Genomic DNA, 24,748 nt, shown 5'->3' on the forward strand with positions numbered 1-24,748 from the left:
GACGAGGCCTGTGATCTCTTTGATGCCTAACTTTTTGCCTCCTGTCCCCTCGTACTCATTTGGGAAAGAGTCTCTTGGCTTGAAGTATAGTGGGTGACTCAAGAAAGAAGGCAGTCAGTGGGTGGAGTAGGGTGAAGGTAAGAGAATGCACCTGGCATTTCCTGGTATTTCATTTTTTTCACCTCTAGGCCCTGTTTTTTAGCCAGAGGCAATTCACTTTGGGCTCCACCCCTAACTTTGCCAGTTTAGGATTTTTTTAATTCCTTAACCCAGGCTGATTTCCTAACCTTTTTCAACCTCCTCTGTGCAGCATTCAAAGGGCAGGAGCCTAATGTCTGATAAGTGGCTTGAAACAGGAAATGGGGTAATGGACAGGGCCCTTCCGGTTTAAATGAGCAAGAACCCAATTCCCATCTGCCCAACGAAATGGAAGACCCAGGGAGGGGTTGGTCCATTGGACTGCTTAGCTTAACGGAAACCCATCCAAACCAGCAACACGGCAGTGAAGCTGGGGGGTTTTATTTTGCTCTTTTCAGCAGCATGGAAGAGCGTGTGGGACTCCCTCCTGTATGTGAGTGGGCTGTTAAGTGTATTGCCTTGTGGGAGGGGAGTGTGTTGGCTGGGGTGTGGAGCAGAATCCAAGCCCCGCTCAACACATGGCCCGCCTTCCCAGGAAAGCTATTTTCAGAACTCATTCACTAGCATTGTTTGTGATCTGAAATGACTCCCACAGTGTTTGAAGCTAGATAGAAAAGCCCTTTGATCTGCCTAAAAAAATATTAAGGAGCCCAAAGAGAGATTTTTTTTCCTCCCCATAGTGATTAAACCACCAGAGAAACTTAGCTGCATATATTTAACTGGAAGGTATTTGTATTTTCTCCTCCCTCCTATGTTATCTGTGGCTCTCTCGCTCTATTCCCCAAAGCAGTAGATTCCACGCTGATTACCCTCTCTTGAGCGGTATTTTAATACACAGGGTTGCTGGAACAGTTTTTTTTTTTCCTCTATGGGAGAGGAATAGGGTGCTTGATATGCTCAAAGAATAGTCAAGCCTAAGACAATCCTAACCAGAAGATGCTCTTTGTGAGCTTTGGGTCTGCAGCAGACAAACTCTGGCAATAAAATTTTTGCAGAGCCTGGGGTGAGGGTGTGGCACGTATTGACAAATTACTGGCAATGGGAGGTCCTTGAATTGCTTTCCGTAAGTATACCACTTTTAGGTGGTGGCACATTCTTCCTCCTTTATTTCCTTTAACCAACTAGCTGGACAGTTTGTGAGTACCTTTCCAAGTAACTGCCGCTAGCACCAAACGATTAGAAGACAAAATCCTTAGTTCTTAATCCACAAATTACAGATCAAGATTCAGAGTAAGCTCTTTGAACAAATTGTTCAAAAAACCTTTGTTGGCCTTTAGAGGTGCGGTGAAATGCTAGAGATTTACTGTTAAAATGAACAAAACGTTATAAACAGTCTTTTTTATTACTTCATCTTCCCTATGCCCTCCTCCCCACTTAAAAAATAAATATCCTGAATGCCCAGAACTCCAGATGGGAAACAAGGCCAAGCCATCTGAAGAATTAAAACTTTTCTGAATCTTTGTCTTTCTAAGTGCTGAGCCTTTTCTGCATCCGGGGTTTATACATTTATCAACTGCTTTTAAAAATTAAATCCTTTCTGTTTGTAAAGCAGCCACCTCCTTTCAATTGTTGAAATCATGCCCAGATCTGAGGTTTCTTGAAATCCTTTTTTAGTGGAATCTAAGGGTGACCTAACTCTGTAGTTCAGAGCGGAGCTGGTTGTGCAAGAGAAACAATCAGGAATTTGCAGCCCTCTCCAGGATTCAGAGAGTAACCATCACAGAGCCTGGGAAAGGCACAATTTCTGTGGGGAGAATAAATTGGGTTCCAGGCTGTTGGCACCTGCTCTGGTGAGAGTGTGCATGTGCGGGCTTGCACACGTGTAGGCCAGGAGTGTATAGTGTGCTTTGGGGGTGTGGGGGGGGGGGGCTGTGTGTCTGGGAAGGGCAGGGGCTCCAGTCAGAGAGGTGGCAGGGTGGAAGTTGCTGTGTCAGCTCAATGGATCTGCTTTTGCTTTCCCTTTGTGTCCTCACAAGCTGTCTCCGGGAGGGATTTCCCCCGGCTTTGAGGAGATGCTGATTTTGGTCACTGGCCTCTGTCCTGCGTATATGTCAGGTCTCCTTTTCCGCAGAGCACCTGGGGCCCAGGTTGTCTTAGGAAGGAGAAGGATGAAGGGAGGGAAGGGGCAGGGAGGCAGGTCAGGGCGTCCATGGGATCATGTGATTGTGTGGTCTACAGGCGGCTTGTTGTTCCTGGTTAATGTGTCAGTGGGGAGAGATTCCTGCTGCTGTGCAGTGGAAGGACCTGGGGAGTGTGCCGCTCACCCAGCTGCCACCTTTATTATTACTATTACTTTGATTATTTTTTAATCTTGAGTGTAGTTTTGCTTCCTCTGACATTCCCCCAGCTCGCTCCCACTCCCGTCATTCCTCAGTCCCCTTCTCTCAGGGGGAAATTCACAGGAGTGTTAATACTGTCCTACTTTTTCATGGTGGGCGGATGCCGGAGTCCAGATGGAGTTCGTTGGCTGGAGGGCTTTCTCTCCTTTTGCGACTGCCCAAACCTTGCTTCGTGTTTGCAAACCTGCCAGGGACGGACTGCGTTGGTTTTCCCAACATCACGGTGCACTGAAATCTGCTCCCTTTTCCAGCCTGGGGAACCCAAGGGGCAGCTGCCTTTTCTCCACTTATCTTTAGGCAGAGCCCAGAGTCGTGGCCGGGGCCACTGCCATCCTGGGCTTATCCTACCCTGGAGACCTCCTCCCAGAGACCTTGTGGTCTCTCCTTTCCCGAGGCCCCTGGGAGGCCATGTTCTGTCCAGGGCATGGAGGGGCCTTTCAGGAGGGAGGCCAGTGGCTGGTCTGTTTGAGAGAGAGGTCTGGGTTGCCGATGGGACCCAGGGGAGCTGTGGGAAGGAGGCCCAGTTCACAACTGGGCATTCAGTCTTTAAAAGAGAACACCTCCCGGGCCTTGGGTTTCCAAACCGTGGCACTGAGGATGAAGGTTAATATGGTCATTTACCCCTTAAAATTTGAAAGCTGGATCGAAGAACATGAAATTTAAGCCCCTCTTTTCTGCGCAAGATATACAAAAGCCCCAGCAAATCCCAGGACATCATGCTTTAACTCTAGGGATGTATATAAATTATAATAGCTCTTAGTAGAAGTGGAAGGAGAGCACATAGTCCATTTTACCTCTGAGGAAACTGAAGATCCACAGCATGAAAAATGCAGAAAGACTCTCCCCCAAGTAAGTTTATAAACAGCTCCCAGGCTTTTGATTGAATGAGTGCTTTGAGCTCTTCGACATAACGGTTATGTATGGTAGCAACTTTCCAGTTGTAATCATAAAAACCATGTAAATTCTTCTGTCTACAAAAACTTTTCCCTCTTCAATATTCAACAATTATTTATAGTGACAGATGTGTGAAATTGGAAGAGTGTGGGCACACCAGACATATTGATGGGGCTGAGAGACAACCTTCGGCTTGAGCAGGTTCGAGGGCTCTGGCGAACATCTGGGTTATTGGATATCTGTGAGCAAGTGTTTGGAATGGTTTTGTAGCTGTAAAAATCCCTCATAGTGAGGATCTCTTGTAGAGAGAGATAAATGAACAGTAATGACAACTGGAGTGTGTGTGGGAGGGATGTGCTTTAGCATCTGGAATGCCTGTTAAAAGTTAATTGCTCCTGGTGATGCGTCCCAGTTTCACCACAAATTTTATGCAATTTAGTGCAAAGATTAAGTGGATATCCCATAAGTAAAATCACTAACAGGGTCAACCATTCTCATTGGGAGGTAGATATGAGACTCTTTGTAATTCCTATGGAGCTCAAAACTGAGAAGAGTCCAGTATTTTTGTAATTCATTTGTGACCTCGGGAACAAAATAGGTTCATGCAGATGAAGTAACTTGAGCAAGGTTACACAGCTAGTAAGCAGTAGGAAAGGTCTCCAAACTCTGTTGGGATCCAAATCCTGTGCTCTTAGCCATCTGTCTTCCCTGGATTGAGAAATATCAACTGTAGGACAGGCATCCACAGGATGTGGGAGTATATGAGGGTAGCCGGGCATGGGCTAGGGGGTGAACAAGTTCTTTTGTTTTCAGTGTATACCGACATATTCTTCCTGGTCATGGTGATGGTAGAAGTGATCCATCTGCATACTCTGATTGTTTCCCTTAATGGCTGATAGTCCAGTATTAGGTACAAAAATGGAAGAGTCACATTAAACCACGTACCAAAGTTCTCTTTCTAGAACTTTCTATAAGCAATAGGCTGGGAATCTGAACATCAGTGGAAATCATTGCATTATAGTAGTGGAAAGAACCAGAAAATGGGACTTAGGTTCTACCCTGGAACTGCCACTAACTCACCCTGTAATATTTGGCAGATCACTTCCCCTCTCTGTACCTCAGTTTCCCCCTCTGTCCAATGACAGAGTTGAACTAAAGGATTTCTTTAAGGCCTTTCCAGTCCTTACATTTTGTGATTCAGTTAAGTCAAAAATAGTATGGTAGTGTTGCCTGTAATCCCCTCCAAATCTTGGGATTATTGCTGCTAAAAGGCATCATTCAATTATTAACTGTAATCAACAATAATTATTTGGTGTCTCTAATGTAATAAGTACCTATATATCCTCAAGTAATTTTCTGTGACTATATGAATTATCCAAGAAAGTTGCAGATAACACGATGAAGGGTTGTTTTGATGACGGTTTGCCGTTTCCTTCTGCGTAAGTGGAACGAACTTTCTAACTGTGACTCTTTCTGTGTGCCGGGCCACATGTAGAATGCCAGCAAAGGGTTAGTTTAAAATCCTGAGGTGACAATTACCTAGTTGAAGACGAATTTGAAATGCTTCCCCTTGAATAACCAGTGTACAAGGATGCATCGCTTAGATTTTCATAAAGCAACCTTGGAGGTCATCTGGTTCCATCCTGCATGGGATCACACCTCTGTCGGTCAGGTATTCACAGGACCCCGTAGTCTAACCCTTCCTGCTCCTCATTTCTCAGCTGCCTGGGGGCCCTGGGAGCCTCGTCTTCTCCCTTTCTTGTTCCCCTCTCCCCAGTGCCTTTAGAGGGATCTTAACCTGAGCACACCCTCCATGTTTTCCAGGCCAGCGCAGGACATCTCATTGCCGTTGTCAGCCCGGAACTCTCAGCCTCACAGCCCTACTTCTTCCCTCACGTCTGGGGGTTCCTTACCCTTGCTGCAGTCTCCACCGTCCACTAGATTATCTCCTGCCCAACACCCCTTGGTCCCAAACCAAGGAGACCACTCAGCTCACCTGCCTAGGCCGCAGCAGCATTTCCTTGCTAACCAGGCTCACCAGGGGGATCATTACCGTCTCCCCCAGCCTGGCCTGAGTCAGCAGCAGCCGCAGCCACCGCCGCCGCCACACCATCACCACCATCACCAGCAGCAGCAGCAGCAGCAGCCAGGAGAAGCCTATTCAGCTATGCCTCGGGCTCAGCAGTCGTCTGCTTCGTATCAGCCAATGCCAGCCGACCCTTTTGCCATTGTTTCCAGAGCCCAGCAGATGGTTGAGATTCTCTCAGATGAGAACCGGAACTTGCGGCAGGAGTTGGAAGGATGCTATGAGAAGGTGGCGAGACTGCAGAAGGTGAGGCCCCCCTATGGGGATATTTGAGTCTTTTTGAAATCTTATTGGTTTAATATCGATGTAAAAGTCTCCACTTGTGGGTCCCTGCGTGACTTATGGGCGCATCTTCAGGATTCTTATATTTCAAGGTTATAGATGGAGCAAACTTTGGAAAAGCGTTCTGCCTGTCTTTCTAGCAGAAGTAACATTTCGCAGACCCCATAGCCCTCAAGAAAGCTTAATTGAGTGTTTGAGAAATACGAAAGGCAGAGAAACTGCTTCAGAAAGTCAAGAACACTGGAGAGGTCTGTGTAGGTGAAGGACCTGCCAGCATAAAGACTTTTCCTTTTGATTATATTTTCCCAAATATTGATTTTGAATGTTAAATATAAACCCATAGTTCCCAGAAAAATCTCACCACTGAAGTTAGATCCTGCCCTGCCTTGTTCTGGAAAGGGCTTAGAGTACTTTTCCGAGTGGCAGTTCTCACAGTAACCCTTTTTCAACACCCTTTCCTTTTCCCTCTTCTTGCTTTGGTCCTTCCCTGCAGATCAAATTCAACATCTGCTCTCTTTCTCTGGTGTGTGGGGGGGGGGCAGGAGGGGCTTAGCACCACAGCTGGGTGACAGGTGACAGCCCTAGGCTGAGGAAGTAGCAAAAGGAGTGTATGTCCCAAGTTCACGTTCTTTCCTGGGCCCCTCCTGAGTCTACTGCAGCTGGGACTTTAGCTCTTGAGTGCCCTAAGCTAGGAACCTTACCCCTTGGCTTCCAGTGGCTGTTGGTGAATGGGGTTATGCCTTTGGCAGCCTCTTTACAGCTTTTGTCATTGTGGAGCTCCTGTGGTTTGATCTCCTGACAATGCAGACTGTTCAGGGAGGTGAGGGTGAAGGTGGAGGAGGGAAGGAATGTTGCCTGGTATTGTTCAGCGACTCTGTCCTTAGAAGACACCCAGGAGTGGAAATTTCAGGGGCCTGAATGAAGCTGACAATATGTAAACACCAGATCTGAGTCCTAATGAAGAGGAGGGCTTACTATCAGCTAAGTATTTTTATGTAGCAAAAAATGCTTACCACCTACCCAGTGTTCCCAAGTCTGGATGGGGGTTGTTGGGTAAGAAATGTTTCTTCCCAGCTTTGCCCACAAGTTAAAATTTTCTCCCTCCTCTCATACCTGCCCCCCCATCACATTGGTACAATAAATTAAGCATACTCACACACTAGAAGCAGACTGGCCCATTGGCTGATTAGGTTTAACAGTTGACACCGCTCCCTAAACTCTCTATTCATGGTGGCCCTGACCCCATCTTTGAGGCAGTAAACAAAGGATGATGGACCCAGATCTTCTGCAGGCTCTCTTTGCCAGAGGATGGTGGATTTTTTTTGAGGGGGAGGGTGGGTGGCAGGGAAGCGGAGCAGAATAGGATTTGGGTTGTTGTTTTGTTCCCCAGTATGGGGAAAGATGCCTCAGCCAAGCATAATCGGGACAGCTTGAGTGTTGGGAGAAGTGAAGGCCGACCCAGTGCTGCAGCGCATTAGAGGCACAGGTTGGGGAGAAGAGGACAAGGAAAGTGGAGAGAATAAGGTAGATATCAGCTGGTGCTAGAAAAAAGAAGGCCCGAGGCTCATGAGGGGAATAAGTAGACAGAATAAGTCTGGAAACCTACCACCATCCTCCCTCTCCCCTGCCCGCAGACCAAACCAATGGATACGCCCTTCTGTGACTTCTTTTCCTGGAAGGTCCTGTTGACAGATGTACAACTTGCCCTTTTGGAGGGAACAGTATCTACAAAGAGGGTAGGGAAAGGATTGGTACAACATCTTGAAAGAGTCCTCTGAACAGCTTGAGTAAAGGGACAGCCTTCCACGAGGATGAGGAGAAAAGGGAACCCTTTTACACTATTGGTGGGAATGTAAATTAGTGTCGCTACCGTGGAAAACAGTATGGAGGTTTCTCAAAAAACTAAAACTAGAACTACCATATGACCCAGCAACTTCGCTCCTGGGTATATATCCGCAAGAAACAAAAACACGAATTCAAAAAGATACATGCATCCCAATGTCCATAGCAAAATTGTTTACAATGGCCAAGATATGGAGGCCACCTAACTGTCCACCAACAGATGAATGGATAAAGAAGATGTGGTATGTATACACACACACACACACACACACACACACACACACACACACACACACTGGAATACTACTCAGCCATAAAAAAGAATGAAACTTTGCCATTTGCAGCAACATGGATGGATTTGGAGGGCATTATGCTTAGTGAAATCAGTCAGACAGAGAAAGACAAATACTGTACATTATCACTTATATGTGGAATCTAAAAAACAAAACAAACTAGTGAATATAACAAAAAAGAAGCAGACTCAAAGATATAGAGAACAAACTAGGGTTAAGAGTGGGGAGAGGGGAAGGGGGAGCGGAGAGATAGAGGCAGGGGATTAGGAAGTACAAACTATTGTGTGTAAAATAAGGTACAGGGCTTCCCTGGTGGCGCAGTGGTTAAGAATCGCCTGCCACCGCAGGGGACACGGGTTCGAGCCCTGATCCGGGAAGATCCCACATGCCGCGGAGCAACTAAGCCCACACACCACAACTACTGAGCCTGCGCTCTAGAGCCCACAAGCCACAGCTACTGAAGCCTGCGTGCCTAGAGCCCATGCTCTGCAACAAGAGAAGCCACCGCAGTGAGAAGCCCACACACCGCAAAGAAGAGTAGCCCCTGCTTGCCACAACTAGAGAAGGCCGCGCATAGCAACGAAGACCCAAAGCAGCCAAAAATAAATAAAATAAATAATATTTTTTAAAAGCTACAAGGATATATTGTACACCACAGGGAATATAGCCAATATTTTATAGTAACTATAAATGGAGTATAACCTTTAAAAATTGGGAATCACTATATTGTACACCTGTAACATAATATTGTACATCAAATATAATTCAATAAAAAACCATAAACAAACAAACAAAAAATGGGGACTGCCTTCCAGGTGTGGCATTCTGTGGGGCACTGGAAACCCTTGTACCCTAAAGGCTGCCCAGAGCAGACCAATACCAAGCCTGCTCTTTCAAATGGAAATAATGTGTATTTTCTCTACTGAGCACTTGAATTTCATGCAAAAGCTTTATCAGGCTCAGGCCTTGCAGATCTTGTCTCTAAATGCCATTCACCAGTTTTCACCTTCTGTGCTGCTATCTTGGTGCCATCTGCAAGGAGAAAAACACTCTCAAGTCTGCTCTTTTCTGTGATGTAATCCTCACTTGTTTGCAGGCAGTCCTGCCTCAGGCATCATTTTGGAGCTGGGACAGGTGGAATCTAAGTTGTTTGGTAACCCCACCTTTCTCCGAGTCTCCCACGGGGGGCCTGATATTTCTCCCCATAAAGTACCCTGAGCTTTGTTAAGGAGGATAGTGGAAAGCTGAGAAGGAATGCAGAATGGTTGCAGGAGTCAAATTTTATTTGAAAATTGCTTAATAGGCCATGAGGTTTACTTATCTTATACAAATCATATGCAAATATCTCTGTGGTTGTGATATGTGCAATGAAACTCTACTGGTTCCAGAAAGACTCTGGAGTCTAATTTCTTATTTTCTTCCAGATTTGGGCTGATTCAGGGCAGGACCCTCTCTTTGAGGTTTTGTGTGTGTGTGTGTGTGTGTGTGTGTGTGTGTGTGTGTGTGTGTTTCCCTTTTACAAGATTTGCTGGGGTGTCATAAAACACAACTCTGATCATGAGTTTCTGTTAACAACTCTGATTGTGAGTTTCTGTTAAAAAATCTGTTCTGGTTTCCCACTGACTACGGGATAAAGTCCAAATGCCTGGCATTAAAGCCCTTTTATGATCTGACTCCAGTCTGTCTTTGCAGCCAGATCTTACCAGCTTCCCCCTGTGTACCCCACAGTGTCCAGCCAAACGAGACTACTGGTCATTCTGGGAATGCATTCGCTCACTCAGAATAGAATACCCTTCCCCTCACCTCTGCTCATTGAAATCTGACCCAGCTTTCAGGATCCGACTCTAAATGCCACCTCCTCCCTGAAATTCTTCTCCTCTCACTTCACCCCCAAGCAGGAATAACCTCTTCCTCCCCTACACTTTATAACTTTACTCCTACTTTTCTTAATAATGTATCTTTCCCTATATTCTTTTACTTGATTAGACTGAAAGCTTCTTGAGGGCAGTTATAATGTCCTCATTCATATCTACACACCCTACAGTGCTTTAAAGAGTTCTTGTAATACTTGGCCCCTGGTAAATGTTTGTTAAATTGAACTGAACTAACTACATGAGGCTGAGGCTTCGGGTTTTTAGGGTTCACCTCTGCCACTGACTTGCTCTAGAAAAGGCCGTTGAAGTCTTCTCTCTGCTAAAATGGGGAGAGGTACCCTTGTGTAGGCCAATATCATCCCGGATTGAAATAAACATATGAAAGCCCTTTGAACACTCTGCAATAACTATATACATTATTATTAATATTTTCAAAATTAAGAAATTCTTATTTGGAAAGGAAAATCATTTATAACTATACTTATGAAATTTATCCTCTCTTACCACCTTCTCTGAAGGCAGAAACATGTATTTGTTTTTAACCTGAGGAAATCTCGTGACCTGGTGAGTTAATTACTGAGCTCAGAGTTGAACTTAGAAATTCTTCCAGGAAACTTTTCTCATCTGACTGTGTTATGCTTGCCTCCTGGCCATCTGTAAAGCCCTGGGAGAAGTTGTCATTAAGGATTTACATATATGTTTTCAGATCGTCTTCCCCATCAACTTCCTGTCATCATCACTATCTTTCATTTTTGTTGTTGTTCAGGTGGAGACAGAAATCCAGCGTGTCTCAGAGGCATATGAGAACCTTGTGAAGTCATCCTCCAAAAGAGAGGCCCTGGAGAAAGCCATGAGAAACAAGCTTGAGGGCGAGATTCGAAGGATGCATGACTTCAACAGGGATCTGAGAGGTGAGGGAATCACTTCTGAAGCATCAGTCAAGATGGTGAAGGGAACAATAAGGTCCTACTGTAAACAACGAGGTCCTACTGTATAGCATAGAGAAGTATATTCAATATCCTGTGATAAACCATATGAAAAAGAATATGAAAAAGAATATATATATATGTATATATATATATGTGTGTGTGTGTGTGTGTATATATATATATATATATATATATATATATATATATAAAATCATTGAATCACTTTGCTATAACCAGAAACTAATACAACATTGTAAATCAACTATACTTCAATTTAAAAAAAAAGGATGGTGAAGGGAAGGGCTAAGCTAAGGAGCACATGGCGAGGCTTCTAGGTCTTGTCCAGCCCACTAGGATAGTCAGCAAATTGCAGAGCATAGACCAGGCTAGGTTTTCGTGACTACAATAGTGTCTGGTCCTAAGCTTTCTTAATCAAAGTGGGATGAACTGATGTGTGAATCAGACAGTATCCCTCCCGGGTCTCCTGGACCCACTTGGCCTGTCCCCATAGTCTGTATTACCTCTCTTCCTTTCCAGGTTTAAAGATTTTGTAATAACTTTGATGATTTTTTTTCCTGGTGAATGAAAGCTATCATATATTCAGGGATGGATTCCTTGGTTGGAATTTAGAAATCTGCACTAAGGTTTTGTCAGTGAGGAGTGAAAGTAGTAAAGTACTCACCTCCTCCTTCCCCGTCATGGTCTAGTATGGTTTTGGGATCCACATTTGCAAACCTATATCTGTGTCACCCCTTCTTGTGTAACAAGAAGAGACAGGCTTGTTTTGCCCAAGATCACTGTTTAGAGGGCAAATAGCATGTGCTTGGAAGTTTGTCCTTAGGGCCCTGTTGATTGTCTCCAAATTCCACAGAGCGTCTAGAGACGGCCAACAAGCAGCTTGCAGAGAAGGAATATGAGGGGTCAGAAGATACCAGAAAAACCATCTCTCAGCTCTTTGCAAAAAGTAAGTCTGAAAGCTGCAGCAGCAGGTATTAATATGTGGGTGGGAGTGAGGTGTATGAAAAGGTTACACAGTTCTATTTAGCCTTCTAGAACAGCCAGGGCAGAGTGAATGTCATCTAAGGATTCTTTTTCCTGTTCAAGCATGAAGTTGGGAGATTGTGTTCTTTTCCTTCCGGCCAAGAAGGCTGCTTGCTGCAACATCTAGTCACATCAACATAACTCCTTCTGTATTGAAACAGAGAAGCCCCTTGGAATCCCTGCTTTTTGTCATGCTAGCTGAAAAGGACCTTGATAAACTTGGGGTTCCTTAATATTGAAGGGATTTATCATTGAAGGCTGCATGTGTTGGCTCTGGAAGAGATGGGATTAACATGCAGGATTAATGATTAGTGCTTAGAATACCCAACTTGTACCTGGGGCTCCCTTAAACACCCTGTATTGTATCATATCATTCCATGTTGGGGGATTGCAAGGGTAGCTGGAGGGAGACCGCTGCTAAGGCCTCAACTAGTGACTCTGGTGTGGAGTTGGAGGGTGTGGGGGAGGGCAGAGCTATGTCTTCCTCCTAATAGTGTTTCCTTTGTCTGGAAATACTCCTAGGACCCTGACAATGAATTAATCTTCTTCTTTATCGGGTCCCTAATGGACTCCACCCAGCTAGACAATGCCTCATTCTTTCCAATTGCCACAGTAAAACCAGCAATAAAAACTACACAGTGGATTGAGTCCATAGGGAGAGTGAATTTCGGGGAAAACAGATGATCTACCCTGACTCCTGCAGATGCCCATAGTTGGTATCCCCTACCCCTAGCCTCCACCAGTGTGGTTCCCAGCTGGAGGGCGCTTGGTGGGGACTTGTCAGGCCCCATCTTTGCTGGGCCTCCACATGACCCTTTCAAGTCATTCCATGCGGCTTCCAGTCAGCTTTTACAAGTTGTTTGATCTTCACTTAACAATATCTCCCTCCCTTCCTGGGTTGTTCTCTTGTGCTTTGGCTTTAGAACTGGGGCTTTTTTTTTCTTCCTCATTTCCCTGAGCCTCCTGTTCCTCTGTCAGTATGTCTTAGAGAAAGGAATGTAGTTTTTCTGGTGTCATCAGTGTTTAGTGTAAATTGTTGTGAAGTTGCTTTTGCAGTGTCACAGTTACCTTGGAAGCTACTTCACTGGTGGGGAGAGGGTGGCAGCCTCCCAGCATAAAACAAAACAGAAAATGTATGGATTCTTGGCCCTGGATCTGCTACTTCACACTTCTCCCTGCATGGAGATGGTATTTCAGGTGTCCTAGGAGTTCTGCTGCTGGTTTATAAAATGTGGTAATTTAGTAGGTCAAATTGTATTCACAGCAGGGTGAAAGACTTTGTCAAATGGTTCTAGAAGGGAAAAGTGGACTCTACCTAGTAGGCAGGGAAGAGGACATGACTTTAATTTCTTTTGCCTTTGGGCGTCAACAGGGTGCCACAGGGTTGGAAGTGTGTCAGGAGCCAAGAAAGCCCTCTTGAAAAGGCCCCCTAGAGAGGCCAGACCAATGCAATCCTAGGAGAAGGCCGTGTGGTACAGTATAAAAAGCTTAGAACAGCCTGGCCTTAAGTGTGGGCTCCACTACTTACTCTCCAATTGTGGGACCTGGTACAAGTTACTCAAGCCCTCAGAGGCTGTGTTTTCTCACATGCACGATGGAGAAGAGAATAATACAACACCTGCCGTGTATGGTTGTTCTGAGGATTAATTTAGTACAATACTCGGTATGCAATAAGTATTCAACAAATGTTTATTTCTTCCCAAGGTACATCTGAATAGATATGTAAAGTCAGAGTGGGAAGGAAGGTGAGGCTGTCCTATTAAAGTCTTTCCTACAAACTTATATATCAATGTCTTGAGAGGAAGGGCACTCTACCTCCCAATGAGAATCAAAACCTCTCATTTGAGTTTCTGGTATGAGGTCTGTCCTAGTTAAAAGGGGAGGGACCTAGAAAGGCATGAGGCATAACTACATGTGTCATGGTCACCTGTAGCTACAATGTGATCATGGATTGACCTCAGTTAGAAAATCATGTTAGTGAGTAAAGGTTTTATGCATTTTATGAAATACCATTTTTATATCAATTTAATATACTGTCACGAGGAAACAATGGGGAAAATTTGTGGAGGCTCAATTGCTCATTGGCCAAGACAAGACTGAGAAATAAAATTGAGGAGACAAGCCTACCTGTTCTTCTGACATATGTGCGTGTGTATGTGTATGTGTGTATATTCTTCTTTGTATAATACCTTCCACAACACTTTTTACATCTACTTTCTCACTGCTTCTGCACAACCACTGTTGTTAAGTGGCTTCTGAATTTATACAGCAAGTTAGTGGTAGAGCCAGTGATAAGAGTCCAGATCTCGGTGTCCTGGTTCTTGTGGTTGTGTGTGAGGACACTAGAGCGTCTAGTAACGGGGATTATTGTCAGTTTTGCTCAGGTAAGGTTTTGAGCTAGCTCTGGAATGGCAGTATTGATATTTCATGTCCTGATAGATAAGGAGAGCCAACGGGAGAAGGAGAAACTGGAAGCGGAGCTGGCCACTGCCCGTTCTACCAACGAGGACCAAAGGCGACACATTGAAATCCGAGACCAGGCCCTGAGCAACGCCCAGGCCAAGGTGGTAAAGCTGGAGGAAGAGGTATGTGTAGTTTCCTCGGGTAGCATATGAGTCTAAGGGTAGAAGAGCTGGGGAACCAAGGGCACTGGGGGCCCCCCACTTTGGCGAACTGGCAGCTGCATCATCCCCCAACAGGAAGGTTCCATCTGCTACTTCTAGTTATAACTGTGCTGATGTGAGTAGACTTTGATTTGTTTTTTCTTCTCTTCAAGTTCCTTCTTTTTGCTCCAGATTAGAAAGTCACCAAGGTCAAGGATAAATTTTCATTTGCTCATTCATATAATAAGCTAACCACCTGCCTTCCCTAAGTTCTGACTGTGTACCTAGCCCTGCCTTAAATTAAGCCTATGACAGATTTTATATATATATATATATATATACACTTACATATGTATGTGTACACGTGTGTGTATGTATACATACATACATACACACACACACACAGACACACACACACACACTTTTAAGGTACTCCAAGGATGTTGAAATCAGAATGGTCCTTGTCTCCCCATGCTCAGTGGGAAGTTGGTCCTCTCAGGCAAAAAAAATGAATCTTGAGGGCTATGCCTCTTGTTGGATTTATTTTGCAGATTGATTTTTGAATAGAAGCAATCTTGGGGTGCCTGGCACAGGATGGGATCCAAGGACCATTTACAGTTTATGGTAGGCCAAGAGCTCTGCCCTGGCTCTTACTGGCTAGGTTCTGGAATGTAGGTATGTGGTAGGGTGAAGTTCTCAGTTATTTGTGTGCAAGGATGGAGCCTTTCCTTGACAAATGCAAGGGCCCCCAAACTACTAAGCATCTGATTAATATGTATCTGATTACTCTCAATGTAGATGTTACTCAATTGCAACACTAAGCTGTGTTTATATGAAATAGAGGGAACTTTGCTGCTGGCCTGTCATTCATTAATCTTGGATGTCAGTCGTCATTGTATTGGAGTACTACTAGGTCTTAGATGTTTTGCACTTCAGGGAATGGGTATATTCCAGCAAAAAAATGATGCTAAAATGTAACTTGGTAAAGAAAATTTCACATCTCACTGACTTGTCTATTCTAAAATTGGAATTGTTTTAAAAGAAAAAAATAGCCTCCATTATAAGAAGCTGAACTCTTTATAAACTTGAGATTACAAAAAAGTGTTTAGTGACCAAACCTTGAGCATTCTGGCTATTGCAGGTGAGGTATCTTTCCTACTTTCATTCATTGCCTGCTTCCTCTCCCTTAGTAAGAATGTCTAGTTCTTAAAGATCTCCCGACTTACAGATATCCTTTGATTTCTTTTGTGGGTGTTAACACACTTGTTGGAGCTATATTGTGGGCTCATGATTTTCTAGTAGGTGATGCCATCTAACCTATGATGTCCTTTAACCTGAATTGCTTAATTGTTAAACTTCAGGTTGTATAAAGTCAGGCTGATGTTCTGCTTCATCAGTTGTCTAGATCAGAAATACTGCCAAGTTGCTTTATTGAAAATGAGGGATACTTGTACATGCTTGGTGTCCAGGTCTTAAGAGCTTAGCACACCCTTTAGCCAGCCCTTCGCCATACCTCATATATTCCCTTCTTTTCCCTTTTTGCAAGGAAATGACAGAGTAAATTATAGGACAGGGATAAGACTGTATTCTTTTAGAGAAGGGAAAACTGAGAGACCCGCTGAGTAGTTTGCTCGTGGTCACATGGCAAGTCTTGGGCAGAGCCAGGAATAAAACTGGAATCTCATGACTCTTCATTCCCTAGACCCTGCTGCCTGTCTCCCTGTCTGAATCATCCTTTGGTTCCACTCCCAAAAAGAAAATGTGGGCGCCTGTTCAGATTTAGTAACCTCTGCATCTTTTAATTTGAAAAGAAATTGCTTTACCCATTGGACCCCTGTTTTTCAACAGACTATGAGAAGCTTGTCTGGACTGCTTTGAGATTGGGGTATATAAACAGCCCCACTGCCCCTCCTGGAAGGGTGCCCCTCCAGTTGGAGATAAATGGAAACAAAGATTCTGCAACCATCTTGGTTTGCAGTGTCTGAGGGCTCAGTGGTAACTGGTTGTTAATCGTGGAAATAGTATACTTGTACGGAGAGGATCTTAATCTGTAGTTCCCACCGGGCAGCCCTCACTGAAACAGTTGCCTGACATATATTTCTGACTTCAGACTTCTGAGGCTTTTCTGGGAATTTGTTCCAGAGATTTTTAGTCATTTTCCAAGGCCCTGCTCCAAAATATGTAGATTTACAATTTAAAGAAGAAGCTCTAAATATTGGGCTAGGATTGAATGATGGCATCTAGTGGTCAGAGATATCTCACATGAACTCATCAATTATTGTTAATTTTTTAGTCCTCATCCAACCTGTTCTTTTGCATGGAGTCTAGTTGTTGGGAAATTCTGAGTTGCTGTTGCTAAAGGAGGCGGAACCTTTGATGGGGAGAGCAAGCTTCTACCCAGTGGAATCAGAGGCAGAGGCCATGTAATGCCTTCCAGACTCTCAAGCCACCTCTAGCACATATAGGGGCTTTAAACCACATCTCAGGGAAAATCCACAGATTCCTATTTTCCTTTTCATTTTAGTAGCCTATCAGAGCTAAGTCTGCTCCTGGGTGGTATTTGTCCTATCTTCTCCATAATATTCAAAGGAAAACATTCCTTTCCTTTATCTTCAAAGACAGGAATTGATAACTGAAGTTTTGCTTTTTTGCTGTGACTCAACCCCCACTAGGTCTCATTTTTCCTGGGGTAAAATTTTTAAGTACAGAACGTTTAGGAGGTATTTAAGGTGAGTAGGTAGCCCTGGAACTAATCTAGTAAGGTTTCTTCATTGTGATTCCTTCACAAAATTAGTGAGCATTTCTAAATCAATAAGAGTATTCACAAATAGAAAATATATCCCTCTATCTGTTGGAGATGGCTCAAGTCAGGTCATGTTGGAAGGCAGAGGGATATGTCAGATGCCTGCCTATGTCTCATAGAAACAGATAATTTAGTTATGGCTTACAAATGGCACCATGCATTTTCCTTAGAAGTTCTTCTAGGGAAAACCTCTCTAGTCTACTTAGCAAATGAGAATTAGGGGAACTTTTCCAAATTAAGCCTTTATTCTAGGGAGTATTTTCTTAGCCTACTAAGTGCAAGGCCACTCAGGTTTAACTATTTTGCATTGCATCAAGATGGTCAGGTTGACACATATATTGACTCATTATGTTGTACACCCGAAACTCATGTAATGTTACAAGTCATTTATATCTCAATAAAAAAAAAAAGATGGTTAGGGAACGGTTATGACTACTTTAATGGTCTGAAGACTCTTGCATATATTTATGTCTTTTTCTTTACAAGGTCCTCATTTAGATACTTTTCCTAAAATCCATTCCATCTTTTTAATCCTATTAAGTCTTTTGCCCGTGACACTCAACATTCACTGTGCTCTAAGCTCTATACAGAAATGGTGCCTCAGGCTTACAGAGAACTTTCTCCTGCAATCACAACTTCCTTCCTCTTCCAAGTTCAGCACAGATTCTCTCACAGACCCCGCTCTGCTGACATCGAGGGATACGGTATCTTGCTGAGAAGGGGATAGCACTCTAAAGAGCAGACCTGTTTTTTGGTGATTCACTATAATCCAGGTCTTGCCACCAATCTACAGCTTATGCAGCAGGAAGCTGGCTGGCGTAAATGGTGCCTTTCCATCCCTGCCCTTATCTTTCGGGACACGTAGGTCCTGTTGAAGTGGAGGTTCATTAAACTCCAAGTCAAAAGAATTCTGTGTCCTACAGCAACCATGGTATTCTCCCATTCAAAGAGACCTCCCTCTGCCCCCCACTAATTTGACCTCACTGGAGAGTTTTGACAGATGCCTGGCATATCCACTCACAGGGCTCAAGGCAGCCCAGGCTTCTGGCCGGCTGCTGTCTTATGATGATCCAGAGCCGAGCCACTGCTTGGGTAATTGTTTCAGGGATGGTGGGAAAAAGGCCCTGGCAAGATCAAAGAGGGAAGATGCTGCGGGTGGGCTGCTTACTGAGCAGAGTGCATAGGAAGGGATAGAGCGAAGTGTGGGAGGGCTGGCAGAAAGAGCCAGTGAGCCTTGTTCTTTGGCTTTAGGCTAGATTGACAGCCACAGAGATTCAGGGGAAAAAAGGACCCAAGTGTTAACCTTTTCTCAACTGCAATGTCTGGTGCAGACATTTAGACATTGCAGTGAAATCTCTGAGTGGCAGTGCATTTTCCAGAGTCATTTTGCCACGCCTCTCAATTCTCTAAAACTAAATTCATATTGTTTCACCTCATTTCCACCATTATTCTTCATGGTTCATATTTTCTCTTATTTCTAGATCTCTTGCCATTTATTTGATTTGTCTCTTTGGTTTCAGAGATACATCATTTTCTGTTATCACACTTATCCACACAGCACCATAACTAGTCTCCTTCTTTCCCAATATTAGAGGAAGATGTCCTAGGCATAGACATTTATATGTCTAATCCAAAATAATCCTCAAACAGTAGGATTTTGTTGGTATAGGTAAAACTCATACAATTGTTATAATGGATTATAAATGTGATAGAAGATCTGAGGGTATGAATTATGTGTGCATTGAGAGTATTGATAGGAATTCAGATAAAATACATATCTACCCAGGAATCTTCCAGAGTGTTCTGTTGACTTATTTGAAGGGCATTTCATCTAAGGATGACTTTTCCCATATTTATGGCAGCATATTTTCTTTGAAGTAGGTATTGCTCCACTCAGTATAAGAAATTGTGTTCCCCACCCCCAATAGAGGTGGAGCTACTTCTCAAAGCTTGATTTTCTCAGTTTTTCCTACGATTTTGGCTTTTGAAATTCCCAAATTGAAAGTCTTGTGTATTTTTCTTTAGCCTCCTTAAGAGAATGAACTCCATTCCCTTGGTAGCAAGTTTCTAGGCGTGGTTTTTTTTTTTTTTTTACTCTTCAATTCTTTTAATATCTACCAGTAGACCACAGCTTCTTGGCAGAGGACACAGGCAACTTGCTAATACCAGGGTAGTGTTACCAAATTGCTTCAGAGGGAACTCTTACTTGGAGCCGTGGGCTCCTGGGCAAGGCTAAATAAGATCAAATGGAAATCACTGAAGGCTCATGGAGTAACATATAACTTAGTTGTATGAAGGAGAGGAGCAAAGAAAGTACACTTCAGTTGTGACATTTGTGACACCATAAGTGTTTGGAGTTCTGGGTGATAGAAGGGAAGATGAAAACCAGACATAATGAAGGATGGCCTCTGTGACACTGGACTTAGTTCTGTATTATTGGTCTCAATGTCCTTTAGTCATCAGAGTGTGTGTATATGTTGGTGTTCATCTACCTAATAATAGTAGCCCACCCCCTCTATCCATATTATATATTTTTATTATTTATTAAGACTTTACTTTTTTAGGGCAGTTTTATGTTCACAGCAAAATTGAGGGACAGGTACAGAGACTTCCCCATATACTCATTGCTGCCACATATGCACAGCCTCCCCTGTTATCACCTTCCCCCACCAGAGGGGTACATTTGTTACAGCTGATGAACCTACACTGACACATAATCACCCGAAGTCCATAGTGTACATTAGGGTTCACTCTTGGTAGTATACATTCTGTGGGTTTGGTAAATGTATGTAATTATATGTATACATCATTATGGTATCATACAGAATATTTTCACTGTGCTAAAAATCCTCTGTGTCCTGCCTATTCACTCCTACCATGTATTTTTAACCTTTCAAAAATATTTCCAAATACTTACTACATCCCAACTATGAAGCTTGGAAGTTTCAGTAGAGTAGGAAATTAAAGTGCAGACAGTTTATACAGTTAGTAATACATCTGGAAGAAAACCCAGATCTCTTAATTCCAAAATATCCCATACTATGCTTTGTCCACCAGTGAATAAGTGGAGAAGGTCGATGATTAAATCACTTCCTTACAAATGCCTGAGACAAATGGGTAGCTTTAGGGGCCCTAGAGGTAATTTTGTGTATAGCCATCCTTGAAAAAATAAATTTGAAAGACATCTGCAGTTGTTGGAAGGAGGGAAGAGATGCCATCACGTGGTATTCATTTGCAGGGATCAGATTTTCCTGAGTCAGAAGGGGGTTAAGAGATCTGCCAAATGCTTGGGAATGGGTTCAAATTATTGCAGAAGTGCAATGGAAAAACATGATTGATTGAACTCAAGAGTATTTGCTCTATTCTTCAATAGGTTGCCTTCCTGCTGTTCTTCCTCCCAATTTTATGACTCCCCTTTAAAAACGTATCTCTTAATAGGAATGATCTGAAACCCTTATCTTGACTTTCCAAGCAAAGTGAATACATTTATGAATGTGTGTGTTTATTATTTTTATATTTTCACTGTTACAGCTAAGCTATGGTCATTCTTGTTTTTGTATTTGACAGTTATTTAATATTAACTGGTCACCAAGAGTGTAGTGAAAAATGAACTAGATCTAGAACCTAAGAGAGATATGAAGGAAAATAGAGGGCCCTATCCTTAAGTGGCTTATGGGGTACTGCCCTTCAATGGGGCACAGACTTTGTCTTGCCTCCCATTGCATCACTACTGCTCTCAGATGTAGAATAGGGCCTGATGTGTGATAAACATTTAGTAAATATCTGTTGAATGAATGAATCCACACTTGAACAAAATCTTATAAAATGACTGCTAATAGAGTGCACGTTCTAAGAGGCTCTAGGGAAAAGCAGCAATCAGGGTCAGGTAAGATTATTCAGGAAGAACTCCTTGAGAGTTTACTGATATGGTGAGGAAGGATGAAGAAATGATCAGACTAATACAAAGGTTGATCATTTGCATAGTAGGCCTGGTAGAATTGTAAGGCAGTAGGAGCCTAGAACATTGACAAAGGCATTTCTAAGAGGCATATCTAGGATGGACAGGGGACAATGAGACAGTAGATCGGGGGGTGAATTGAAAAATACCAAGTGGTTTAAAATATGGATGAGAAAGAATAGCTGTGGTCTAAAGAAGTGAGAGAGGAGGTGTAAAGTTGCCTTCGATATGTAGTAGGTACCTAATCAATAGTAGTTCAATGGATGTGCTAGCAGTAGATTGCTTTTGTTCTTAAATAAGGCAGTGCCATAATGTTCTACTTGAGCAAGTCTGTTATAGCAATTGTATGTCAGATGGACTGATTGTGCGTGTGTGTATGTGTGTGTGTATTCATCTGTGCATATGTGCTTGTGTGTAGATGGGAGAGGGCAACAAAGTAAGAAGATCTATTAGGTTATTATTCTAATCATTTAGTTGTGAAATAAGGACTTAAACTATGTAGGCTATGAAAATATAAGGAAATGAAAGAATATGAGAGATGTTATTTAAAATTAAGATATAGTGACAGATTGGATATGGTGGTCAAAGGAAAGAGGGAAGAAAGGACAATAATTCCAAGATTTGGAGACTGGAAAAACAGGATAAATTATTATAATGGCTGAACTATTGAAGGGATATCAGTTTGGATAAAACTGAAAGCACATTGGGGCACATTGTTTCAGAGTGAGAAATCTTGCCCTCAGCTAGGGGTCTGTGACTAAAGAGAGTAATAACATTAAAATATGAATGTAAGCAGTTATGAGAATTGTGGCATGAAGGAAATCTCCAGTAGTGCTGAAGTGGAGAGCAAGGTTTCTCAACCTCAGCATTATTGACATTTGGGGCCAGATAATTCTTTGGTGATAGTGATGGAGGAGGCTGTCCTGTGCATGGTGGGGTGTTGAGCAGTATCCTTGGCTTCCAGTCACAAGACACCAATAGCAACCTACCCCCAGATGTAACAACCAAAAACGTCTCCACACATTGCTAAATGTTCCCTGGGGATAAAATCACCCCCAGTTAAGAACCATCAGTATAGAGGTAAAAGAGTAAACTACCATAGATTGGACCTTTGGGGTATAGCAGGAGATGGGGATGAAATTGGAAGGGAAGGTGGGTCTAAAAGATCAAGACAGAAAGTAAGAACGGTTTAAGGAACCATGTTAGGAGAACACAGGTTTAGGGAAGCTAGGGAAGGGGGGTTTTGACAGGTTTTTGAAAATTGGCATTTGGTAAGAAAATTTAAATGGATGGAATGAGTTCCCCCATTCACTGAGTATCTAGAGGGAACTCGGTTCTGGCTTCTTCTAGAGATCTGTGGGTACTTGTCTCTACACCAGAACCACTACCTTGGCTTTAGAAACTTTTCAAGTGAACTTTCACTTCCTTGAACACTAAAGGCATAGAAAAATAAATCATCTAGGATCCTATGGAGAGTACACACCTTATGTGATCTGTCTCTTACATGTACATACACACAAACGAAGGCAGGACTTTTATGGGGTTTTTTTTACCTCCAAGAATATGCCTATACAGATTTCTAGGATCCCATTTTGTCCAGTCCCCTTAGTTACTGGTCAGTGTTGAAGATGAAAAGGGGAAGCTTAGATTCATAAAATATTTGTGAATTGAAAGACTATTAGATAGACATCTGTCTATCCTACTGTTGCTGGTTTTTTGTTGCTCTTTTTAAACTTCTTAAAACCTAGTGGGCAAGGCGTTCCTAAGAGAGAGAATGCCATATCCAAAGGCAATGAGGGCTAAAATACAAGGGGGTCCTCGGGAACCTAAAGTTATTTAACCATGCTGAAGTGTCAAGTGTGAAAAGATGATGGGGTGAGGTAAGATGGGAAGCCCATTCTTTAGGGCAAAAAGACAAAGCACAAGAACATATATACAGTAGACCCTTGAACAACACTGGTTTGAACTGTGTGAATCCACTTATATGCAGACATTTTCAGTAGTAAATACTATAGTACTACACAATCTGCCATTGATCGAATCCCTGGATATGGAACTGTGGATATGGAGGAACCGCATATATGGAGGGCTGACTATAAAGTTATACATGGATTTTCGACTGCAGGGAGGGCCAGCACCCCTAACCCCCATGCTGTTCAAGGGTCAACTGGATATTCATATGTATCTTCAAAGATGTAACAGCCTTTTTTTTGAAATTTTTATGTAGAACCCTCATTGTAAAACACATAAAAGTGGAGCCACTTGATACAACTCACCCATTGTAGTGGCTTCTGAAGCACTCCTTAGAACACTAGGACTGTGGAACACAGTTTGAAAATCACTCCAAGGGCTGGCACCTTATTTATAAAGGACCAGATAGTACATATTTTCAGTTTTGTGGACCGTAGAGTTTCTTTTGCAACTGCAACTGCTCAACTCTGCCATTATGGCAGGGAGGCAGCCCTAACCAATAGGTAAATGAATGGGCATGGCTGGATTTGGCCCACTGCTGACCATTTTGGTTTGCTGACCCCCCAAAACCCCCATCATTTTTTTTTAACAAATGGGGACTCTGAGGCTGAGAACAGGGAAGCAAATTACTATTAAAAACAGAGCTAAGACAAGAACCCAAGTCTCCTGATTGCCACCTTGTTCCTTTACCTTTCAATTTGCTGTCAAATAGAAATTCCTGGTGTGTGTGTGTGTGTGTGTGTGCGCGCACGCATGCGTGTGTGGCAGGGAATGAGCTCTGCCTAAGTGTCTTTAGTTAAACAGTACCTTTGACTATAGGTAAAGTATCTCTCACAAAGTGGAGGTGCCCTCTAAATCGTGTCATTTTGAGAGAATATGGTGTCCTTGCAGCTACTCAGTACTCTCTTCTAATTGTATCTCCAATGAAAGGCCTTGCCCTATAAAGATATCTGAAGCTCGGGGCTTCCCTGGTGGCGCAGTGGTTGAGAGTCCGCCTGCCGATGCAGGGGACACAGGTTCGTGCCCCAGTCCGGGAAGATCCCATATGCCGCGGAGCAGCTGGGCCCGTGAGCCATGGCCGCTGAGCCTGAACATCCGGAGCCTGTGCTCCGCAACGGGAGAGGCCACAACAGTGAGAGGCCCGTGTACCGCAAAAAAAAACAAAAACAAAAACAAAAACAAAAAAAAGATATCTGAAGCTCTGTTGCATGAAGGGTTTGAGGCCTAGTGTTATATGTCTTCCTGGGGAAAAATAGCTGTGTTTTTAATGTCTTAATTGATGTGTTAATTAGAGTTATTGAGATAATGAGAACCATGTCAAGGCTATCTGGAATGAATGTTCAGTGTTGAGAGGACTAGAGTATGTGTGACTTGGGATTAACTTTTTCTTTAAAAAAGAAAACTCTGTGCACTTTTTGTGCCGGACACTCTACTAAGCACTTCATTTGTTATATCATTTGCTCCTTTTAGAGGTATATCAAATTATCATCATCTCTATGTTATGTATGAATGAGTAAAGGGAAGTTCAGGGAGATTAAGTAGCTTTCCTCAGGTTGCATACCTAGTAAGTGGGGAGCCAACATTTGGACTGGGGTAGCCTGAGGCCAGAGCTCATGACCTTAACAATTTTACTGTATGGCCTCTCTCTTTACCTAGAAGGAACCATTGACATTTCCGATGGCATTGAAAGGTGAA

The 24,748-nt window shown here is 43.1% G+C and overlaps 1 protein-coding gene across 7 annotated transcripts in view; it reads left to right on the forward strand.

Moving 5' to 3' along the window:
- AMOT (angiomotin) overlaps window positions 1–24,748 on the forward strand; it is a 65,938-nt gene that overhangs the window by 18,993 nt on the left and 22,197 nt on the right. For all 7 annotated transcript variants that reach the window (XM_089904165.1, XM_022556695.3, XM_089904166.1 and 4 more), the window contains 4 exons: window positions 5,196–5,703; window positions 10,515–10,659; window positions 11,549–11,641; window positions 14,158–14,303. In XM_089904165.1, the coding sequence (XP_089760291.1) occupies window positions 5,196–5,703; window positions 10,515–10,659; window positions 11,549–11,641; window positions 14,158–14,303 (892 nt within the window). The remainder of the gene's footprint in view (window positions 1–5,195; window positions 5,704–10,514; window positions 10,660–11,548; window positions 11,642–14,157; window positions 14,304–24,748) is intronic.

Source organism: Delphinapterus leucas, chromosome X (genome assembly GCF_059928025.1).
Source record: "Delphinapterus leucas isolate spDelLeu-1000000601 "Yukka" chromosome X, BTC_Dleu_Yukka2, whole genome shotgun sequence".
Lineage (NCBI taxonomy): Eukaryota > Metazoa > Chordata > Mammalia > Artiodactyla > Monodontidae > Delphinapterus > Delphinapterus leucas.